Consider the following 21,637-nt stretch of genomic DNA (forward strand, 5'->3'; position numbering starts at 1 on the left):
CTTAACACCAGTGATTACAATGTATAATTAATATATTTTGCCATTCTTGTTTTTTTTTTTACTAAGAAGCATTTACAAACTGATTTAGGAACATTTCATCTGCCACTCTCATAGTAACAAAGGGATTGGCTTCATCACTATCCAATTCTCTAATTCACCGTAAGCGGAGTTATGGACAAGACACAGAAAAAACTGGATTCATGACACACAAGACGGATGGCGTGTTTAATTGTCCAACAGACAAGACATTATCAGAGTTACAAAGGCATATTAGGAAATTGCTGTATAATGTCCTAGGTGTACAGTGTCTGAGAATTGTAGAAATGATAATTACACACTGTATGCTCAGTCTGTAGCCTCTGGGATATTAGGATGGGGCTAGTGATTCAGAACTAATAGGACAGTCTCTTGGGTGCTTTAATGGAATTAATGTTCCCTTTCTCCATTTGTCACTTTTAAGCATGTAAAAATCACTAAATAATATTCTTCATGTATATTTAGAATACTAAACATCCCAACACCCATCAACAATTCATTAAATATATAAGACAGCTTGAGGATTAGTTCTCTGGTAAAACGAGTATCCCCCCCCCCCCCATGCCAACACTATAGAATGATTGCATAATCCCTGGATATTGCTACAGCATGACATTTAATAGGAGAATATGGCTCTTTGCCAATTTAAAAACTGTGCATCAAAATTAGCAGCCGGGTTACACCTCGCAATTACCTGCCACACAGTATATTAAGCTATAAAGAATAAAATAATCAAACAGAGAAATATTTAAGATTTTAGATTTGAGTTGCATATTATCAAATGAAACACAACCCCCACGTGTGTAATGTAATAGACGTTCCTGATCCATGACCAACACCAGTGAAACAATTCATTTGAATACTACACATTCATTCTCAGTGACTGAATAATATAGGAAATCTCTCTGGAGGATACCAGTGTAATCGTCCATCATTCCCGTGACGTGTAACCACAGGCAGTCAGTGCGTTTATTTGCAGGGCTGAACCAAAATATTTCATGATGCAGCCTTTAGACTTAGTACCCACTAAACGATGTGGTTCATTGCGGGACCTGGCGGGGTGCATACACACTTGCAGATGCCGGCAACGACGGGGCGGGCCCCCGCTGACTATATCGCCTGTTGGACAGGAGCACCTGCGCCTGCTCTGTAGTGGGTGGATACACGGCGGGATGCTATCACCTGGGCTGCTCTGTAGTGGGTGGATACACGTCGGGATGCTATCACCTGCGCCTGCTCTGTAGTGGGTGGATACACGGCGGGATGCTATCACCTGCGCCTGCTCTGTAGTGGGTGGATACACAGCGGGATGCTATCACCTGCGCCTGCTCTGTAGTCGCTGGATACACGTCGGGATGTTATCACCTGGGCTGCTCTGTAGTGGGTGGATACACGTCGGGATGCTATCACCTGTGTGTTAATGTACAGCTTCTGTGACGTCAGATAACTAAATGAAACCTCTATAATACTTTCGATTTATTTGTAACTGGCTGATCTTTTTATTTACTAATTCTTATTACTTTTGCTCATTTGCCTAGTTTTCCAATCAGAAGGTTCTACCTGTTCACTTTGTCAAACTTGTTTTGGTTTTGATAGTAGTTGAGAGTAATTAAAACATTTGAAAAAAATCTGACATCCAGTTTGACAAACTTATAATAATAATAATAATAATGTATAAAAAATAAGTAGGTTCTGCAAAATACAATATTAATGGGAAAACGACTTCTACACAGTTATTGCTGATTTCAGGGGATGATAGAAACACAAGTCATCGGCTTAGATCTCAATGATCTCAGAGTTGTATTACCATAAAAGCCCCCCTCTCAGTACACTAGCTTAGGATGGGGGGGGGCACATATAGTCACTGGCACTGTAATTGCATAGAATGAGTAACCAATGTCATAGGATTAATAGTAACTCATTGTAGTGAATTTTAGATGGCAAAACACATCCTGCAATGCGTCTGACTGGCATCAGCTGTTATAAACCTTGATAAAGGACATTGACTTAAATACTACAAAATTACTGATTTTACCGTAAAATAACTTTTTTTTTTTAGCTTAAATTTACCTACAGAGGAATGAGCAGCACAAAAATAGTATATAATGGCAAAAATGTGCACAGACCCAATATTTGGACACTGAACAAGTTTGGTTTTAATACTAAAGCTGGGTACACACTGGAGAGATATTGGCCCGATATAGTTCTGATATAATTCGGCCAGAAACTGCATATCAGTTATACCGGCTTATAACATATCAGCCGGATCGGTCAGTGTGTACGCTAATCTGCGTGCTCCCACCGCCTTTATATTCTGGTCTGCTGCGCTGAACGGCCACATAGACGATATCACATGCGGCGCTGTACAAGGTAATGAAGGACAGAATGAGGGATTGTTCCGTCCTTCGTTACATCGGTCATATGTGTACAGCGTATACAATATATGTCGGCCAGCTTTAGAAAGAAGAAGAAAAAAAAAACCTACTTGGGTGTGGAATATACACGGACTGTATCACAGATACCTGGGGTTTATACAACTTATCTTCAGGACTAGATTGTAACCTCATGTAAATAAATAACAGGTGACTGCAGCAGAACCTTCCTATATGTTGTGTATAGTGTCAGGCTTAGTCCTGTCTGGTCACACAGAAGTCATCCACGTGGTCACAGCGTAGACACAATTCCTGTAACATGGATGCAGTACTGTAAGCGCTCTTGAAGACAAACATATAGTGTAAACGGTAACTTATAAACCGCTCCCCAGTTCTAGCTGGCGGATGGTTACGAGTTTTGAAATGAATTGTTTAACGCATTATTTTGCCTCTCATACAGACAATGTTCCTCCACCACAGACTGATGAATGTAGCTCACAATGATCCATTAGACTACAACGTGGTCAAAAAAGTCTTGTGCGCTCCTGAATTGACAAAAATATTGCTGCCCCTGCAAATAAGGAGCCAGCCCAGTGAAATAGTGGCTGGGTTTGTGCGCTTTGGCTGGGTAGTGATATAACATTACAGCCATGTAACAGTCTCCTTGGCATGCATTGTATGTGGGGATACAAAACAAACAGGATGGAGGCTCAGGCTGGTCTCAACAGTGTAAACGTGAAAACGGTGAAACAGTAAAATATTACACGAGCATAAAAGTTTGCAGCAATGATTTAAATGAGGTCAGAGTGAAATTCCTGATTGTATTTAGGATACTCGTTGTCTCATCCAGAGCAGCCATTGCTTTCAGTGTGTATGAAATCTTCTGGCTCGGGCTATATCTAGGACACTCTCCGCTGGCTATGCATAGAAGGTATAAAGCATTCTGTTGTCCATCCCCTGCACCCTGACCTAGTACAAGTGTTTGAAAAAAAAATAAAAATGAATCTTCCATGAGTAAAGTGCAAATGATTCAGCCAGTGGCAGTTTTTGAGGAGACGCTTATGTCTTCCCTACGATATGTTCTCCAAGATATAAAAAACAAGCTCCATGGTAACTGGGCCCTCACTCAGCTGGCAAGTGCCCCCATGTATCACTGGCACCAAGGCACTGTCCAAGTCATGGGTATAGCGAGCAGGCAGCGGCTGTCCATTGCTTCCTGCTTGATATCCAACCTGAAAAAACAAAAACACTCCTCATGAATTGTCCTAATTCATAAAATACTCAAAACCAGTTTATTCAGGCGCTGCAGAAACCCATATAAAGGTTTATAAAGTAAGAACAAAGTACAAAAACAGTTGAGCAGGACAAGAGAACAGTGACTATTGCAGGACAAGTACAAGGCATAGAAACAATGGTCTTATTACTCACATAGGTGGCAGAAGTGAAGGGTTAAGTGCTGTTGTAAGGAGTAGATAATAATAAGAGTTATGGTAGACTTACCATTGATAACTCTTTTTCTTCTAAGTCCACAGGGATAATGTGGTTGGTGCGATCCGGGCACCAAAAAGTTAAGCTTTCAGCTCCCAGGATGCCTCTGGTCCTCCTCCATATATACCTCACCCCCGGCCACAGGCATTCAGTTCTGTAAACAAGCCCAAAGGCAGGAGAAGGAAAGAAGAGAAGGAAGAACAATCGTACACCAGAAACTCTCTCAGAAAATGGGAGAATCTGTGGCCGAAAAAGAAATTACCCAATAAAGCAAGGTGCGTCAGGGTGGGTGCCCTGTGGACTTCGAAAAAAGAGTTATCAATGGTAAGTGTACCACAACTCTTATTTTCTTCTTCAGGGTCCATAGGAATCACAGACATCCCCATGGTCCTAAAGCAGTTCCTCTAAGGGTGGGGGATGGTCCTAAGCAGAAAGGAAAACTCATCGCCCAAAAGGAAGCATCCTGAGAGGCAAAATATGAAAGGCGTAGAACCTAAGAAAATTGTGGACATAAGACCACGTGGCAGCCTTGCATAATTGTTAAGCAGAGGCACCACAATGAAACGCCCAAGATGGTTCCACAGACCGAGTAAAACATGCAGTCGCCGTGTTTGGGACAGAGATCAACCTTAAGGGGCTTATCCATTACAGGACTTTTAGAATCATCCGACCAAAACCAGGATGTTTTGGTTGCATTGTTCACAAAGTCGGGTAATGGATAGCCGGCAAGGACCAGCACCATACGCATGCACGCTGGGTCCTTGCCGACCCCGACTATCTACGGAACATGCTGGTCAACCTGACGACGCTCGTCAGGTTCCCCATGTTCCGAAATAGGAGGTCGGGATCCTGCACTGGCGTCCGTGGTGAAAAGCACCCCATCTTGGAACCAGAATAGGCAGCAATTGATTCTCTCCAGATGGAACGGACAGTATTAGCTAATACGGTACCAGAGGATCCTTCTCACTCCAGAGATTTGTCTCTCTCCCTCCGTCGTGGTGGCTACATAAGGATCATCTGGATAAAGGTTATCCAGCCACCACGAGGGAGGGAGACAAATCTCTGGAGTGAGAAGGATCCTCTGGTACCGTATTAGCTAATACTGTCCGTTCCATCTGGAGAGAATCAATTGCTGCAAAGACCTGGAGGGGAACGGAGCATATTCCACCATGTCGAAGGTGGATACCATCTACCCCAAGACCTGCATTGCTGATAGAATGGATACCCTTTGATTGCAGAGCAATTTGCGCACTTGCAATGACAGGGCCACAGTCCTGTCCTCTGGCAGCAAAAACACGCATTATGCCAGAGAATCCAGAAGCGCCCCCAGATGTACCATCCGCTGTATTGGAGCCAGATTACATTTCTTCCAATTGATTATCCAGGTGTGCTTCTGTATTTAAGCCATATCAGTTGGAGATGGTGTTGTAGAATCGCTGGAGACTAAGTCATTATCAGAGACAAGTCATTATCAGAAGACCCGCCCACGTATGTCCATATTCTGATTCCCTGAAGCCTGAAATAGGCAGTCATCACTGCCATTACTTTGGTGAAGACCCGCCGGGCCGTTGAGTACACAAAGTGCAGTGCCTAAAATTGGTAAAATGGCTTAATTGGTGCATGGAAATACGCACCCTGAATGTCTAGAGAAGCCCAAAAAAATCCCGAGGTTCCATTGATCGAAGAGTTTCTATACAGAACTTGGGTACAGATAACCCTGTTGAGGGTTTTCAAATAGAGCGATGAGGCCCATTCTGTTTCTGAACCAAAAATAAATTGGAATAATAATCCTATCACTGTTGAACCACAGGAACCGGGATAATCAACCCTGCCAGCAGCAGGGAGTATATGTCCTCCTGTAGGGCCAAGTTCCTGACAGACTCTGATATAGGAGTTCGTGCAAAAAACTTCAAGGGAGGAGGTCTCTGAAAAGTGAGCGCATACCCCCTGAAAAACCACTTCTCGGACCCAGGCATCTATTATTTGATTATAAAAATAGGTAAAGAGGGAAAACTGGGTAAATGGGAAAGAGACAATTGCACAGGAGAATCCACTAGATTAACGTGGTGTTATAGTTAATTGTAAAGAGGTGCACCCTCAGAGTATGGATAACATGTAAGAAAAAAAAAAAAGAGGACTCCTATAGCGGGGCACACTCAGGTTGTATATTTGGGATCACATAAATAAAATATACCTTTTATTACTTAATTATTAAAAATATTACTGCCAAGCAAGAAAAAAACACATACATAATGAAAAAGCAGGGGTGTATCTTCCTATTGGCCTGGATGGCCCTTGCCAGGGGTGTCGGCAGAACATCACTAGCACATGATCTCCTGTCTCCTCTGCTGCAGATGACTGTGGGACACTGCTAAGAGCAAATATCCCTGGTCTCCTTCTGTCTCCTCTGCTCTTACCAGTGTTCTCCATTCATTGTTGCTATGTATTAGCCTTCTTATATGTCCCTTTATATCAGAAACATTTAAAATTAGGGAGAGTCAATTTTTTCTTAAATTTTATCCCTAATATATCTCTTCCCCCACAATACTCAACACATACCAATCACCACTCACTAATTCTAATATGTCAACTGTGCAGGAAAAGAGTGCAAGCATCACATCAATCACAAGGCTCTATTCGCAAGGTAATTTGCATATAAGCAAATTATCTTGCCCACAATGCATCTTGTTTGTTATTGATGCCCTCTTTTCCTGTGTTGTTGACATATAGAGATTAATAAACAGTGCTTTTCATGTAGTAAGTGTTATAACTGAAAAAAAATCTAAAAGAAATTATATATATATTTTTTTGTCTCCCTATTTCTACAGGCATGTAAATTGAACTACTCCCAGTGTGGGAATAATAATTTTATCTTTTCCTCAGTTTGGGGGACTGGTTATGATCTTTATAGGTTGTGGCTAACCCTGTGTTTGGAATAAGACATGATCCATATGGATTGTCTTCATTCTTAAGTGGGATAATATAAAAGATTCATGTGATTTATCATCCCAGTAAATTAACGGTGGAGTGTAGGTATCAGTTGTTAAAAGTGTAATGCACTATAGATAGCCCAATTTGAATATATGTGAATTATGTTACCCATAATGCATTTTGTTTGTTTTTGATTCAATGTTTTTAAGCTTTTCCTGGGTTTTTTGCATAAATAAATGTAAAAATTGCAATAGAGTAAGTTCTATAAAATATATATATATTAAAAAGAGAAATAAAAATTATACTCTCCCTATTTCTTCACGTGTGTGAATTAAACTACCCCCAGTGTGTGTTATTTTTTTTTTTTCTAGTAGAAGCAGTCATTGGAGGGGGGCGCCAGTCCCTTAGTTTGCCAGGGGCGCACGGACCTCTAGATACACCCCTGTGAAAAAGTGCAAAACCGTAGAAAAAATAAATAAATATAAGATATGTTGTTCACACGTGGACGTCACCTATATTAATATTAGTAATCTCTAAGAATAATATACAATATATATTGGTGATATTGGTCAACACAGCGATAACCTGAGAAAAGAAAAATACTTATTATCAGGAGATAGTATAATCCTTTCAGGTGGAATACATCCCTCCTAATGATATGGGGTTAACCAGTTTAAATCATGATGTTTAAGGAGACATACCTTCTATGCAAACATAACATATCAAAAGATACAAAAGTGCATATGTGAAGCAAAAGTCTTCACGTGTTTAAGTGAGGCAAAATACATGAAACATAAGAAACAGTGAACATATTAAAAGGCTGATCACCACGTATTTTATATATAATATAGAGTACAATTGGTCAATAATTGGAGACGTCCCTCCCTTCTGCCTGGGAGAAAAAGGAAAAAATCCTGACTAAATAGTCATGAACAATAAGAGAAGAGTGCACTTATAAGTCAGATGCTGCTGTTCCACATCATACAAGTATCAGAGACGAGGAATGAGTCACTGACATATGGCACCTAAGAAATAGTATAGATTGCCTCTGCTGTTAGTGTCCTCATAACCCAGAGTCCCTGTTGCCTATGGCAGCGCAAGGAGTCTGGTTAGTGACAGCTAATGAGAGAGCAATGAAGGTAGATAAAGGCAAGATACCTGTCTCTTAAACTCCCAAGGCAGGAACATGGTGTGGGGATCCTACAGTGCGCACTGGGTTCCCTTCCAGCTGTGTAGCCAACGCACGTTTCGCCAGAGGCTTTGTCAAGGAAGCTGTGCACCCTTCTCTTATTGTTCATGACTATTTAGTCAGGATTTTTTCCTTTTTCTCCCAGGCAGAAGGGAGGGACGCCTCCAATTATTGACCAATTGTACTCTATATTATATATAAAATACGTGGTGATCAGCCTTTTAATATGTTCACTGTTTATGTTATGTTTCATGTATTTCGCCTCACTTAAACACGTGAAGACTTTTGCTTCACATATGCACTTTTGTATCTTTTGATATGTTATGTTTGCATAGAAGGTATGTCTCCTTAAACATCATGATTTAAACTGGTTAACCCCATATCATTAGGAGGGATGTATTCCACCTGAAAGGATTATACTATCTCCTGATAATAAGTATTTTTCTTTTCTCAGGTTATCGCTGTGTTGACCAATATCACCAATATATATTGTATATTATTCTTAGAGATTACTAATATTAATATAGGCGACGTCCACTTGTGAACAACATATCTTATATTTTTTTTATTTTTTCTACTGTTTTGCACTTTTTCATTATGTATGTGTTTTTTCTTGCTTGGCAGTAATATTTTTAATAATTAAGTAATAAAAGGTATATTTTATTTATGTGATCCCAAATATACAACCTGAGTGTGCCCCGCTCTAGGAGTCCTCTTTTTTCTTTTACCTTGTCTGTTATTTGATGCCAGTAGTCCGCAAATTGAAGAAGTCGGCCTCCTATCCTGGGCTCCCCCAGGAGGAGGCCTGCCCCTTCAGGCAGAGGGATTGTCGTCCGGCTTAAAAGCTGGATGTCTGGCCGACCAGGACTTCTTAGCTTGCTTGGTGGTCCTGCAAAGACTTCCTAGACTTTAATGTAGCTGTTGATGGCAGAACTGCAGAATTTGAAGCTGCCAGATTAGCCATTATCTTCTCTAATTCTGCTCCAAAAAGTATATTTCCGAAGTAAGGATTCCAGAGCCTTCTTTGACCCAGTCTCTGCTTTCCAGGACCTTAACCAAAAAGGCTCTAAGAGCCACTACCGAGGCTGACGATGCTTTAGAAGCTAGGAGCCCAGCAACTATTGCAGCTTCTCCCAAATAGGCGTCGATTTTCCTAATCTGTAAGAGGAGATGCTGACTGAATAAGCAACATAGCGTTCCTGACTACATGCGTCACCAGAGAATTCATGGTAGGAGGGACTTCCCACTTTGTACATTCAGTAGCTGGAAAGGATACAAATATGCTAATCTTTCCGTTTATCCGGGTTACTCCATGACTCTTCCATCAGTTCACCGCCCCCCCCCTTCCCCTCTCAGATTTAGGAAACTCAGCTTTTAACACCTTCTGATGTTTAAACACTGGAGCCTTCTTTCTGGAAGCCGGCTCAGTATCCTGCATATTTAGGATTAATTTGACCGCCCTCACCAAAGAAAAAAGACATCCACTGTAGAAGGATGGTCCTCCTCTCCCGAGCTAGACTCTGGAGAAGAACCCAGTGCATCATCAGATTCCTCTGATGAGTCTGAATCTACATGCTGAGCAGACATAAAAAACTAACGTCCGCTTAAGCGCCTGTGCACCTACCGGTCTGTTCGTAACAGCCGCCATAGTCTGACCTAAGTGGGTATAAATATCCAACCAGGAAGGATGTGTAGGAGGAACAAACAGAGCATGCTATGAGTATCCCATTAAAGGAGGCAGTGTAGGAGTAGCCAAATGATCCAATAACTGCGTCATCACCTGGGACAAGGAGGCACCCAAGATGGCTCCTGTAACAGGGCTGGTAGACTGGAGTGGTGATGTGGTTCTTTATAACAGACAGCACACCAACCATCCTGTATAAAGTCCTGAGGGGACAAGCCCACCAAACAGTATTTACCTAAAACCAGCAGAGGCCTCAACCTCCTGTTTCCTTTTACCTTTTGTATATTCCATAAAAAAAAGTAATAATGAAATGCAATGCGACAGCCTTCACAAATACTAGTAGATATGAAGTACACAAAAAAAAAAAAAAACATGCACCTGTACCAGAAGGATGAGGAGCTAGTGAACAGTCACATACAATGCATATGTCATTTAGTTGCAATAGACTCTGAATCAACTATTCAAACACAAGGCTTGGTAGGATACAGAGCACCATATAACTGACCAGAGGGAGAGGTCTAAAGGGAGACTGACACAAAACCTCCTGAGACCAAAACGCTTCAGCAGAGCACAGATAGTGGACTGTGAGCGTTTTATTTACCCGAGGGAGGGTAAGAGGACGATAAGGCCCCGGTAGTATAGTGGGGGTAGCAGACACACCGGTCCCTCACTGCAGTGACTTCTGGTGCGTCTCCAGCGCCGGAAGCAAGGACTGCCATGTGCGATTCCCCGTAAGCGAGGAACCGCCATACCCGACATCTCCGTGCGTCCGGTTGTAGTGCGGGCCCCAGCATCATCGTGCAAGCTCTGCCGTGACCCGCAAAAACCACCAGATACATTACTGACGTTGCGGCCCGGCGGAGGTAGACGGAGTCTCAGGCCATGCGTCTTAATACTGACGCTAAGCACTGCTAACTCAAAAACAAACTTGCGTCTGAATCCTGCCGCACAAAACGAATAACTGAATGCATGTGGCCGGAGGCGGGGTATATTTTATATATATATATATATATATAGATAGATATATATATATATATAGATAGAGGAGGACCAGAGGCACCCTGGGAGCAGAAAGCTTAACTGTTTGGTGCCTGAATTACTCCAACCACATTATCCCCATGGCAACTGTGGATCCCTATGGACCCTGAAGAAGAAAGTATACAAAAGGGAAGGGAAGGAAAAGCACATGGGAGAAGAGGGCCCTGCTTGTAGCTTACATTCTAAAGGGGAGGGGCAGACAGACAGGGGTAACACAGATGGTGTAGACAATGAGTAAGGAGCATGGGGGCAGTGGGTTAAGATGAGAGCTGGGTGGTTTTGATGAAGAAGTCGGTCTTGAGAGCCCATTTGAAGGTTTGCAGAGAGGTGGAGAGTCTGATGGAGAGAGGTAGAGAATTCCAGAGGTAGGGAGCAGCACAGGCAAAATCTTGGAGGCGGGAGTGGGAGGAAGTAATCAGTTGACAGAAGATGCAGCATTTGTGGAGCGAAGAGGGCGGTCAGAAGTGTGAAGGGAGATGAGGTCAGAGATGTAAATGGGAGAGGACTGGGTGAGGACTTTGTAGGGGTGTGTGAGAACCTTGAATTGGGATCTGAAAGGGAGGGGGAGCCAGTGTAGGGCTTGTAGGAGAGGGGAGGGAGACGTAGAGCGTTTGGAGAGGAAGATGAGACGAGCAGCAGCACTGAGGACAGACTGCAGAGAAGAGAGGCGAGAGACTGGGAGGCCATCTAGGAGGAGGTTACAGTAGTCCAATCTGGAGATGACCAGTGAGTGGATGAGGGTCTTAGTAGCATCCAGGGTGAGAAACGGTCTGATTCTGGAGATATATCTGAGATGGAAACGGCAGGACTACGAGAGGTGCTAAATGTGTGGTATGAAGGAGAGGGAGGAGTCACGGATAACCTGTGGGTGCTAGAGGAGATGTGGGCAGTAAGGTTATGCGGGAGGGTGGGAAGATGATTAGCTCAGTCTTAAACATATTAAGTGTAAGAAAGCTCTGGGACATCCAGGAAGAGACAGCAAAGAGACAGTTGGAGAGAGGGAGAGGTCAGGGGGGAGGGAGAGGTAGATCTGAGTATGATCGGCAGAGATACTTCTGTTTTTTTTGACACCATGATGTAAAGGAAGCGTAACACTGCCTACAACTTGGGATCTATACACTCACCTGGTCGGAGTCCAGAGTGACCCGCAATCCCAGTCTCGTCATCCCATCTTCTTTTAATAATTTCAGATGTGGACAAAGTGCTAGACAGAAAGCTTTTGCTACATTTTCAGTCAATCTGCTGTGGTCAGCAGGGTCACTAAGGCCACTCTGTTGTTCCTCATTGTCCAAGAAAAATACCTGTTAGATGCGAGAGAGGTAGGTAACAATTAAAGTGTGACTAAAAAGTCAACATTATGAACAACACATTCAGGAATTGTTTTATAAATGAAAAAACAAAATTTCTCCAATTCACAAAAAAAAAAAACTCAGTACAAAATATATATTTTTAAAATGTTGGTTATTTGTAAGGTTTGGAAGTTTACACCCACAGAATACAATATATAATTATAGACAATTAGGAGACATGACCAGGGTACAGGAATATAAGAATCAACAAACAGAACTCTTTCTTCATATATATCAAAGAGGATAATAAATGTAGCAGACCGGAAAATATACTGTATAACACAAAGGCATATCTGTTAGGTAACACGACAGAACCTGGAGCAAGTACTGACTCTCACAATACAGAAAGCATACATACACTAAAACCTCATATGATATAGTATTAGAGAAGCGGGTACCTGACGGCTCTATCCAGGCCCATACAACACAAAGCAAAGAGAATAGTGCGTATTATTGTGACGAATATGAAAAAAGGAGGATCAGTGCAAAGCAGCTATACCCCAGCACAGAGTTGCTTTAATGTTAACCTACATACATAAGGCAGACGTGTATCAAATCAATATAGATAAAAGATATACACTAGACCGCTCCAAAGTATGGAAAGCAAAATATAGCAATTAAGAAGGACCACCTAGTCACTACACACCCCCCCCCCCACACTGTATGACCATACCCCTTACTTACGGCATACCTGGAGCCCCAAACAAGCCCCCCCCAGCTACTATGCTGTACCAGCTAACCTACCCACAACACAGATGGTCCCCAAGACCGTGGTGTCTCAAGCCCAGGAATAAAGGGGCAATGAAGACACTCCCAGAAGCAATAAACGACACATCCTAACCGACCATAGGGTCTAGACCGACAATCAGCAAACAGATGTGGCCGGGGGCAGATGTGGATAAGATGACAAACCTGACCCTTTGTAGACAGTTACATAGCAATAGGGGAGAAAAATGTATATACAGGATATAAAAGTTATAATACAGTCAAACAGGATGCAAATATATAAGTACTAAGGGAACTTTGATAAGACTGAATATAACAACAAATAGGGGTAGCAAGTGCATGCATATCATTCAAGGAGGGTCATCCTACCCTGGGGACTGAGGTGACCACTGCTGAAACAAAGACACACAGAACAGCAATGAAAGCGTCCTAGCTCTTATAATGCAAAGTCTCGACAAGGAATGTCCACAGGGGAACTGCCGGCAAAAGCAGTCGTCAACCAGGAATTGAAAAGCTGCTCAGGACGATCACCCTCAGTTCTCAGGCAATCTGAGTATTTCCTGACCTTGAGCTAAGAAGCTGCTGTTAGAGCACAAGAAAGTACCTTGTCCTCAGCACTTAGCGCAATGTAGCCAGCACCATTATCAGGGGAGAAGCAGCCTCAGCAGCTGGAGAAGTCACAAAAGGACGATGGAGCCAGAGGTCCCAGCAATGAACCAGCGCAGCCAAGTTCACCACGGAAGGAACCAGGGAGCACGTCACAGACAAGAACCACCAGATGCCGAGGACAGACCCACAGTAAAGTGGTGAGGCACGCAGGAAAAAGCAGCAATGGCGGCCCAGTGGGAAGAAGTGGGCTAAGGCCTCAAACCAGCACGGAGCGGCAGGGAAGCAAAACGAGGATATGGAGACCAGCAAACTGCAGCGGAGAGAGGCCTGGGGAGGAAAGGGGGTCCCAAAGGACAGGATGTACCGACACCTGGAGAGCTGTATGATCTTACCCCCAAAGCCAGATCACAAACCCAAAATAAAGCTATAAAAAACATGACCTGCTGGGAAAACGTGAGGGCTGAGGATGAGAACCAATGCCCTAAATGATGAACATAATACAGAGGTTTGCACAATCCATGAATGTAATACAAGGTGAGGTAGTCATTATTTGTCATCAATTCAAAGGATTATTCAACCCACCCATGAAGGTACCAGGCGAGGCACCATCTTGGGCATACTACATAGGTTACACTGGGTGGAACAGAAAGACAGATTTATCTGCGGCACTTGACTAGGGAACCCCAAAAAGATAATAAGATAGATGTATGATATACCCCCCAAAAATGTGCAAACCCTAAATAATTGAGGGCTCTAATTTCATGGTAATAAACAATGTTTACAGATAGAAGATCAACTAATAAGTCACTTTCATGAGATATCAATAACAGATCATCTAATAATAAAAAAATATTTTATTTAGAATATAGTGGCAGATGCAATTAGCTGCAGTGTTAATAACGCGCAGAGCTATTCAATTATTAAACACATTTTCTTGCGCAGCCCATAGACCCCCGTGGCTAATATTGTCACTTTATACAGTAACTGGAGTGTTCACTTCTTCACTCCCAGAATATAGTAATAATGCAAATAGGTAACAACAAGTATAGAGTGTTAATATCTTCACGCTCATTAATGTTTGCCAATAAACAACATTCTGGTAAAATGAATACAAAAATAAAAACATTTCTGAAGCACTAAAACATACAAGTATGTACGCTTGCTGATCCTTTGATAAAAGTGTATTTGTCAGGAACCAAAAGCGTGGAACCCTACCTCGCATATTGTTTACGGAAATCTGCTCTTCACTTTTTCCACATTTTGATATGTTACAGCCTTATTCCAAAATGGAATAAATTCATTTTTGTCCTCAAAATTCTGCACACAATACCCCATAATGACAACGTGTAAAAAGTTTTTTTTTTTTTCGAGATTTTTGTAAATTTAATTTAAAAAACAACTAAAGGTGCATACACACACAACGATATTTTTAACGATTATCATTAATGATATAGTTTATCGCTCAATCGTTGAAAAAATCGTTCACTTTCTGAGTTAAAACGATGAACGATTATCGTTCATGTGCATTCATGTTTGTAGTTTAGTCAGACTGACCAACTCAACGATTTTCAATAAGGGAATATGCAAAAGTCGTTTGTAGTTAAAAAAAAAATCATTCGTTACAGTTAGTAAATGAACGATTTTAGTAAATGATTTTCGTTAATTTTTCCCCTGAAAAAATGAACGAAAATCGTTTACTAAAATCATTAATTTACTAAATTGTGTGTGTATGCAGCTTTAGAAATCACATGTACATAAGTATTCACAGCCTTTGCCATGAAGCTCTAAATTTAGTGCAGGTGCATCCTGTTTCCACTGATCATCTTTGAGATGTTCCTACAGCTTAATTGGAGTCCACCTGCAAATCTAAATTTTGTTTGGAGCCCTATGTGAGCACTTTTCTGCGAGTTCGGGCTGCCATCAAGTGCAGCTGTTGTCGCGATGACTCGCATCCGTGAGATTATCGCAGACACTTGGATTGAGCCATTAGACTATTGTTAGATTTACATCACAGGTTGTTACTTCTTTTATATGTAACACCACAATCAACAACCAAGACAATTTAACACAAAAATAAACCATGAAATAAAATATGTACTTCTCACATAAAGGGTTCCCGGCGTAACCGACCACTTCCTCAGGCACCTGCAGTAGGGCCGACAAGCTATGTAGCCAACGACCTGCGGGAGCGCGCATATCATGGGTACGCCATAGACGATCCATGGGATCAGACAACATATCGTCTAATGTGTACCCACCATTAATGCACGGTTATTTTAACCCTTAGAGTACTAAGAAGTATTTAGCTTTTTTTTTCCAGATTAATTTGTAAATAGAACATTGTGTTCAAAAACATTGTTGGAAACCATATTTCCCTGTAATTTACTGTATTAAATAATGCCATTTTCAGAATTGTTTATTACACCATTTATGAGATCTAGAATATTCCATTCTTACATTAAAGTATGCAAATTACTGAATATATTTATATCAATTCTTTGTTGAATTATAAATATGTTTTATTATATTATTTGTTTTATTAAATATAGCTGTTCCAGGAATTAGTAACTGTTGGTGTCGGTTGATAGAAGTGAAAAAAATGTTTTGTCATAAAGTGACCCAAAACAAATGATATTGTGTATTAGATACTGTCATAACCACCAATCTTAAGGGTAGTAAATAGTGAACAGAATGTTCATATTATTTAATTTAATAAATAAGATGATGAATGTAAGTGGTATATTATAGATTATGAATATTAAAAAAGTGAGAGTTTTTGATTTGACACTTATAATAAACTGAAAATGACTGAATATGATCCTATAGCAAATTATTATCTTATTATTTTCACAAGATAGAGGGTAAAAAAAAAAAAAAAAAAAAGAAGATTTATATCTGGCAAAATCCTTTTCTTCTTCCACCACTAACTGGCACAGGGACACAATGGGTATTGCTTGGACAGGAGAGAGTCTGGGCACCAAATGGTCACAAATGTTTTCCGATTAGCCCAAACCTCCCTCCCCACTATACCCCCGCCCCCAGCCCGGGCTATTCAGTTACAATAACAAGCCCAAGGCAGAAGCGAGGAGAAAGAGAGGGAGAAGACCAGCAAACATACAGAGGGTGTTCGGAGAACCGGTACCACAAGGAACAAGACCCCACAAATCAGGGGCGTCAGGGTGGGCGTCTTGTGCCCCCCATGGAGTCGAAGAAAAGGATTTAACAGGTAAGACCATAAATCTCCTTTTCTTCTTCCTCCACAAGGTAACAAGATGAGCAGGTTACAAAGCTGCTCCACTGAAGCACCACAGTGAACTGCCCAAGATGTTCCTACTGCCCTGGTGGAATGACCCGTCACCACAGGACGGCCCACCGCCGAAAAGGCGTGACAGATAGTCAAGCGGAGCCACCTGGGCAAGGTCTGTTTTCAAAGCCGGCCAGCCTCCATTGTGAAAATCATACAGGACAAAAAATATCCCATTTACGGACATCTCTGCGTTTATGCGGAAAGAACTAAAGAATCCTCACCACATCCAGATAGGCTTCCTCCAGAGTCTGGACCATCGATAAATGGTACCACAATCTTTTGATATGGAACCAAGAAACCACCTTAGTTAGGTAACCCGAGTCAGTCCTGAGAACTGCCCGATTTGAATGAAAAATAAGAAAATGGGAGCAACAAGACAAGGCGCTGAAGCTGGACACCAATTGGGACGATGCAATGGAAAGTAAGAAGAGAGCCTTTCACGTAAGCCACCTAATATCTACCGTATGAAAAGGCTCAAAAGGAGCAGACTGGAGAGCTCGAAGTCACGCAGCAGAAGTCACTCACTCAATGCTGAAAATGTGGGCAATACTGCTCAACAGTCCAGCCAGTAGCAGGAAGGTACTAAATATATAAAGCCAAGCTGCTGGGAGCAACGTATATGTTAAGACCAGAGCCCAAACTTCTCTCCCTGTTGAGCTGAGGCAGGCACTGTGTCTAAAATGGCTACTCAGTGTTCCCGAGTAGGTGGAGAGAGAGAAGGAGTGTGCCTGAGGCGGGCTGTCACTCTGTGCAATCGTTCCTAAGGGCAGGGGAGGAGCTAACAGGATAATGCTACCTCCCTGCTGGTGTAAACCCACCGGGCCTGGCTATCACTGCTATAATGGTGTCCTGGTCCAATACACCCTGGTGGCAAGGCACCCTAGTAAAAACACCTATTGGCACTGCGGTGGTCCCCTAACACCGGCGGGGTACAGCCATGAGGATGTGGCTCTCTGACAGCAGAAAGCCGCACTTACCTATCCACAAGCGCCGCCTGCGGGAGCTGACAGCACTGACATTCGGCTTTCTTCTGCAGAGTCCCGCGGCAGAAGCCACCGGTGCTGGAGCAGCTCTGAGCGAATCCTTTAGGACACCTTACATAGACTGCCCTTTAGTATTAAAAAAAACAAGAGATATGGTAAGAGCTTACCTTTGTTATCTCTGTTTCTACGAAGTCCATAGGGTCCACAGGGTTGACCTTGGGGTATAGGTTGGGAACCAAATCCAGGCACCACGCAGTTAAAGCTTTTAGCTCCCAGGATACACTGGGTTCACTCTCCCTATAACCCCTCCCCCAAGCCAGACGCACCTCAGTTTGTAAGTAGCCAAAGGCTGGAGGAAAAAAGAAAGAGAAGACTGGAACACTCAACCATACTCACAGAGAAGGAAACAGGAAATCGGTGACCAGTAACACAGCCCATATGAGGTTAGGTGCGTTAGGGCAGGTGCCCTGTGTACCCTATGGTCTTCGTAGAAACAGAGATAATAAAGGTAAGTTCTTAGCATCTCTCTTGTTTTCTACTTCAGGGTCCATAGGGGGTCCACAGGGTTGACTTTGGGGATGTCCCAAAGCAGTCCTTATAAGGGTGGGGACGCTCCTGTGCTGAGAGGAGAATCTGCCGCCCAAAGGAAGCATCCTGAGAGGCATAGAACCTTAAAAAGGTGTGGACAGAAGACCACACGGCCACCTAGCAAGGCAGAACAGCCAAGGCACAACAGCGAGCCGCCCACAGCCTGAGGAAAAACAAGCATAAACAGAAAAGGCCTTCCTACGTGTAGGCCCCTGAGAAAGACATACGAAGCCATCCAGCCAACATCTGTTTATTGGCCAGCCACCCTTTCCTGTGAAATCCAGAAATCCATAGACTACAATTAAGGAGTCTAATTTCCTGAAGGAACTTGAATAGATCACATAAATCCGAAGAGGCCGGACCACAGTCAATGAGGCCACACCAGCCGAGAGGACTGGTGACTGAAATGTCAGTACCATAAGTTCCAGAATAATAAACCATGGAACTTAAAAACCACTTTAGGAAGAGACACAGGGCGAGTGCAACTCACAACCCTGACATGAGAATGCTCCCAATACCGACACTCTCTTGGCGGAAGCAAACACCATAAGAGAGAGAGACTAATGTAATGGCTATCAAAGCTAGTGGTTCAAATGAAGGTCCCAGGAGGACACGAAGAACCACTACCAAATCCCAAGAAGCCCCTAGGGGGGACAAAGGGAGGCAGAATCTAGAAAACACCCTGAAGGATGGTCCGGATATCCGAGAGTGGAGCAATTCCACAACCGAACCATACTGACAGTACAGAGATCCGCACTCTCAGTAAGGCCAGGCAGAGGGAGAGACCCAAGCCAACTGGAAGGCATGCCAGAACTTCTGGAAATCCTAAACACCGGAGGACCGTAGTAACAGGTACGATACCCATAAGAATTAATTATGCCACAGTCTGTGGTAGATCCCAGCAACAGTAGGCCTATGCGCTCCAAACATCTGGATGATGACAGAGCCAGAGAAGCCTTAGGACCTCAGTAGGGACGTAATCAAAGACAAACGATCCAGGACCAGGGAAAGGGAAGGACCCTGAGACAACAGGTCCGGATATGGAGGCATCAGGAACAGAGTGTTGATGGCGAGACTCTGAAAATGTAAGTACCAGTGACGTCTGGGGCAATCTGGAGCCACCAGCAGGAGGGCACTTCCGTCTCGATTGAACTCCCAAAGACCTCGAGGAAGAAGGGAGGCCGGAGGAAACAGGTACACAACGTGGAAAGTCCACTGCACCGACAACACGTCACCTGAAGGATGCTACAGCACCTCTAGTTCTGGACCCTAACCCCAGCAGTGTGTGACAGTCAGAAGGCCATGAGGCCCCCTCTGATCACTAGGAGTTGAAACCTTTCTTGGAGAAGAGACCAGCCCTCGGAATGCACGTTGTGATGGCTGAGGAAGCCCACTTCCCAATGGAGAACTCTCGGAATGAACACTGCAGAGATGGTCAGGAGGGGACCCTTGGACTATGACCGAATGTGTAACATTCCTGCCCAACGACCAGAGTCCCCTAGATGCAAGTCACTGTTGTGACATTTTCGGACATAACCTTTTCAGGTTCACCGTGAAGTATGTGTTAGGCCAGAGTGAAGACCCAAGACAGCTTAAAGTTCCAACAAGTTAATTGGCAGGGCGGAATCGACAGACGTCCAACTGCCCTGAAACGAATGCGGACCAGACACTGCTCCCCAGAGACTGGCGTCCGTTGTAAAGATTACCGTGGATGAGATGACCAAAGTCACCCAGACAGAGACCGACGCACCTCTGGAGAGAGCATCATCATCTGAACAGTGATCCTATTGAGAAACCCGTTCCATCTGGAGAGGAGCAGATTATGCAAAGGCCTGGAATGGAACTGAGCATATTCCACCCTTCTGAAGGTAGACACTCTGGATTCCAAAACTCGTATTACAGAGTGTAAAGACATTTGTCGACTGTGTAGACATCCGCGCACTCATAGTTGAAGAGTGGAGATCTTGTCTTACGTTAGAAGAATTCTCAGATTCTGAGAATCTATCCGGGCTCCCAGATGAATCATACCCTGTGAGGGATGCAGGGAGGACTTTTGTCCCATTGATTAACCTTTTGTGCCTGTGAAGGAAAGCAACGGTAAACTTGAAATGGCTTCAAGTACTCTGGTGATCCTGCTAAGAGCAGGAGGTCGTCCAGATACTGGAGAAGTCGGATACACTGAACAGGTGGACTGTCAGAAAATCCATAAATCTGGTAAACCCCGTCGTGGCTGTGGACAGTCCAAAGGGCAGAGCCCGAAAATTGCAAGAGTTGCTGTGGCACAGCAAACCCGAGCCAACGCTGATGAGAGGGCTCTATACGTACTCGTAGGTACATGTACTGAATATTCAGTGATACCATAAAAGTCCCCAGGTTCCAAACAGCGGATGATGGGGTTTCCCTCCTGAGCCCAGGCACCTTTAGGAACTGGTTCAGGGAATTGAGACAGAGGATAGGCCAATGAGGACCAGTCAGCCACTGCCACAGAAAGAAAGTAGAACCAGTCCCTCGCTGAGCTAGTGGGGCTGGCCTACAAAGACTGTCTAGCTTTCTGGATTTGTAAGGCCCTGTTCGGGTCTGAAGAAGGGCCCGTGTAAAAACACATGTGAGGAGGCCGCCTGAGCAATGAGAGGGCATACCCGTGAGAGACTACAACTCCTACCCAAGTATCCGTGGTGACATAACACCAGCACTGGGCGAACTGAGAAAGTCGGTATCTCACTCTGGAATCCCCCAGATGTAGACCTGTCCCGTCAGGCTGAAGGTTTATACTTAGGTTTAGAAGCAGGGTCTGGAAGTCCAGGTCTGCTCGGTACTGGATATGGCGACCCTGGTGGAGGCAGACAGCCTAGGAATAAACAGGCCTTTAGGCTGACCCTGAGGACAAAAAGACTTATTAGATTTTAGTCCGAAGCCTTGTAGTGGGAGTAGCTGAAGGCGGTAATCTTGCCATTAGTGATGCTGCCAATGTTGCTACAATCTTGTCAAGGTCAGGACTAAACAAGATCTTCCCAAAATATATGGTATCTGCACCTCTGTTTTCCCAGATCGCAGCCATAGGGTGTGTGCATATTTTATGTGAGCCACAAAAAAAAACATTTGAACCCTAGCCGTGCTGGAGGGAAAAAAAAACTTTACAAATGCATCAGCCCAGTATGCAATAATAGCAGCTAACCCTGCGATAGCCATGGTAGGACGGGCAAAAGCCCCTGAAAGACAGTATATTGATTTCAGGCAAGGTTACCACCTACGGATCCGTAGAATACGTCCGGGCAGGAATGGGAGGAGTAGTAACACCTGTAATCAGACAAGTAACATGCAAATCCACCCCAGGAGG

At 43.5% G+C, this 21,637-nt stretch overlaps 1 protein-coding gene across 2 annotated transcripts in view; it reads right to left on the bottom strand.

Moving 5' to 3' along the window:
* Positions 1 to 211: 211 nt before the first annotated feature.
* ZFYVE9 (zinc finger FYVE-type containing 9) overlaps positions 212 to 21,637 on the bottom strand; it is a 235,230-nt gene continuing 213,804 nt past the window's right edge. Inside the window, exons 17-19 of one of the 2 annotated variants that reach the window (XR_015874942.1) lie at positions 11,863 to 12,039; positions 1,264 to 3,640; positions 212 to 1,218 (exon numbers count right to left, since the gene is read on the bottom strand). Coding sequence is in view for 1 of the 2 variants with exons in the window: in XM_088462252.1 (XP_088318378.1) it covers positions 3,479 to 3,640; positions 11,863 to 12,039 (339 nt within the window). In the remaining variant the exon portion in view is untranslated. Of the gene's footprint in view, positions 3,641 to 11,862; positions 12,040 to 21,637 lie in introns of both variants that reach the window. The other variant, XM_088462252.1, reaches the window with a different exon arrangement.

This window comes from Taudactylus pleione, unplaced genomic scaffold, assembly GCF_031769625.1.
Source record: "Taudactylus pleione unplaced genomic scaffold, aTauple2 ptg001167l, whole genome shotgun sequence".
NCBI lineage: Eukaryota > Metazoa > Chordata > Amphibia > Anura > Myobatrachidae > Taudactylus > Taudactylus pleione.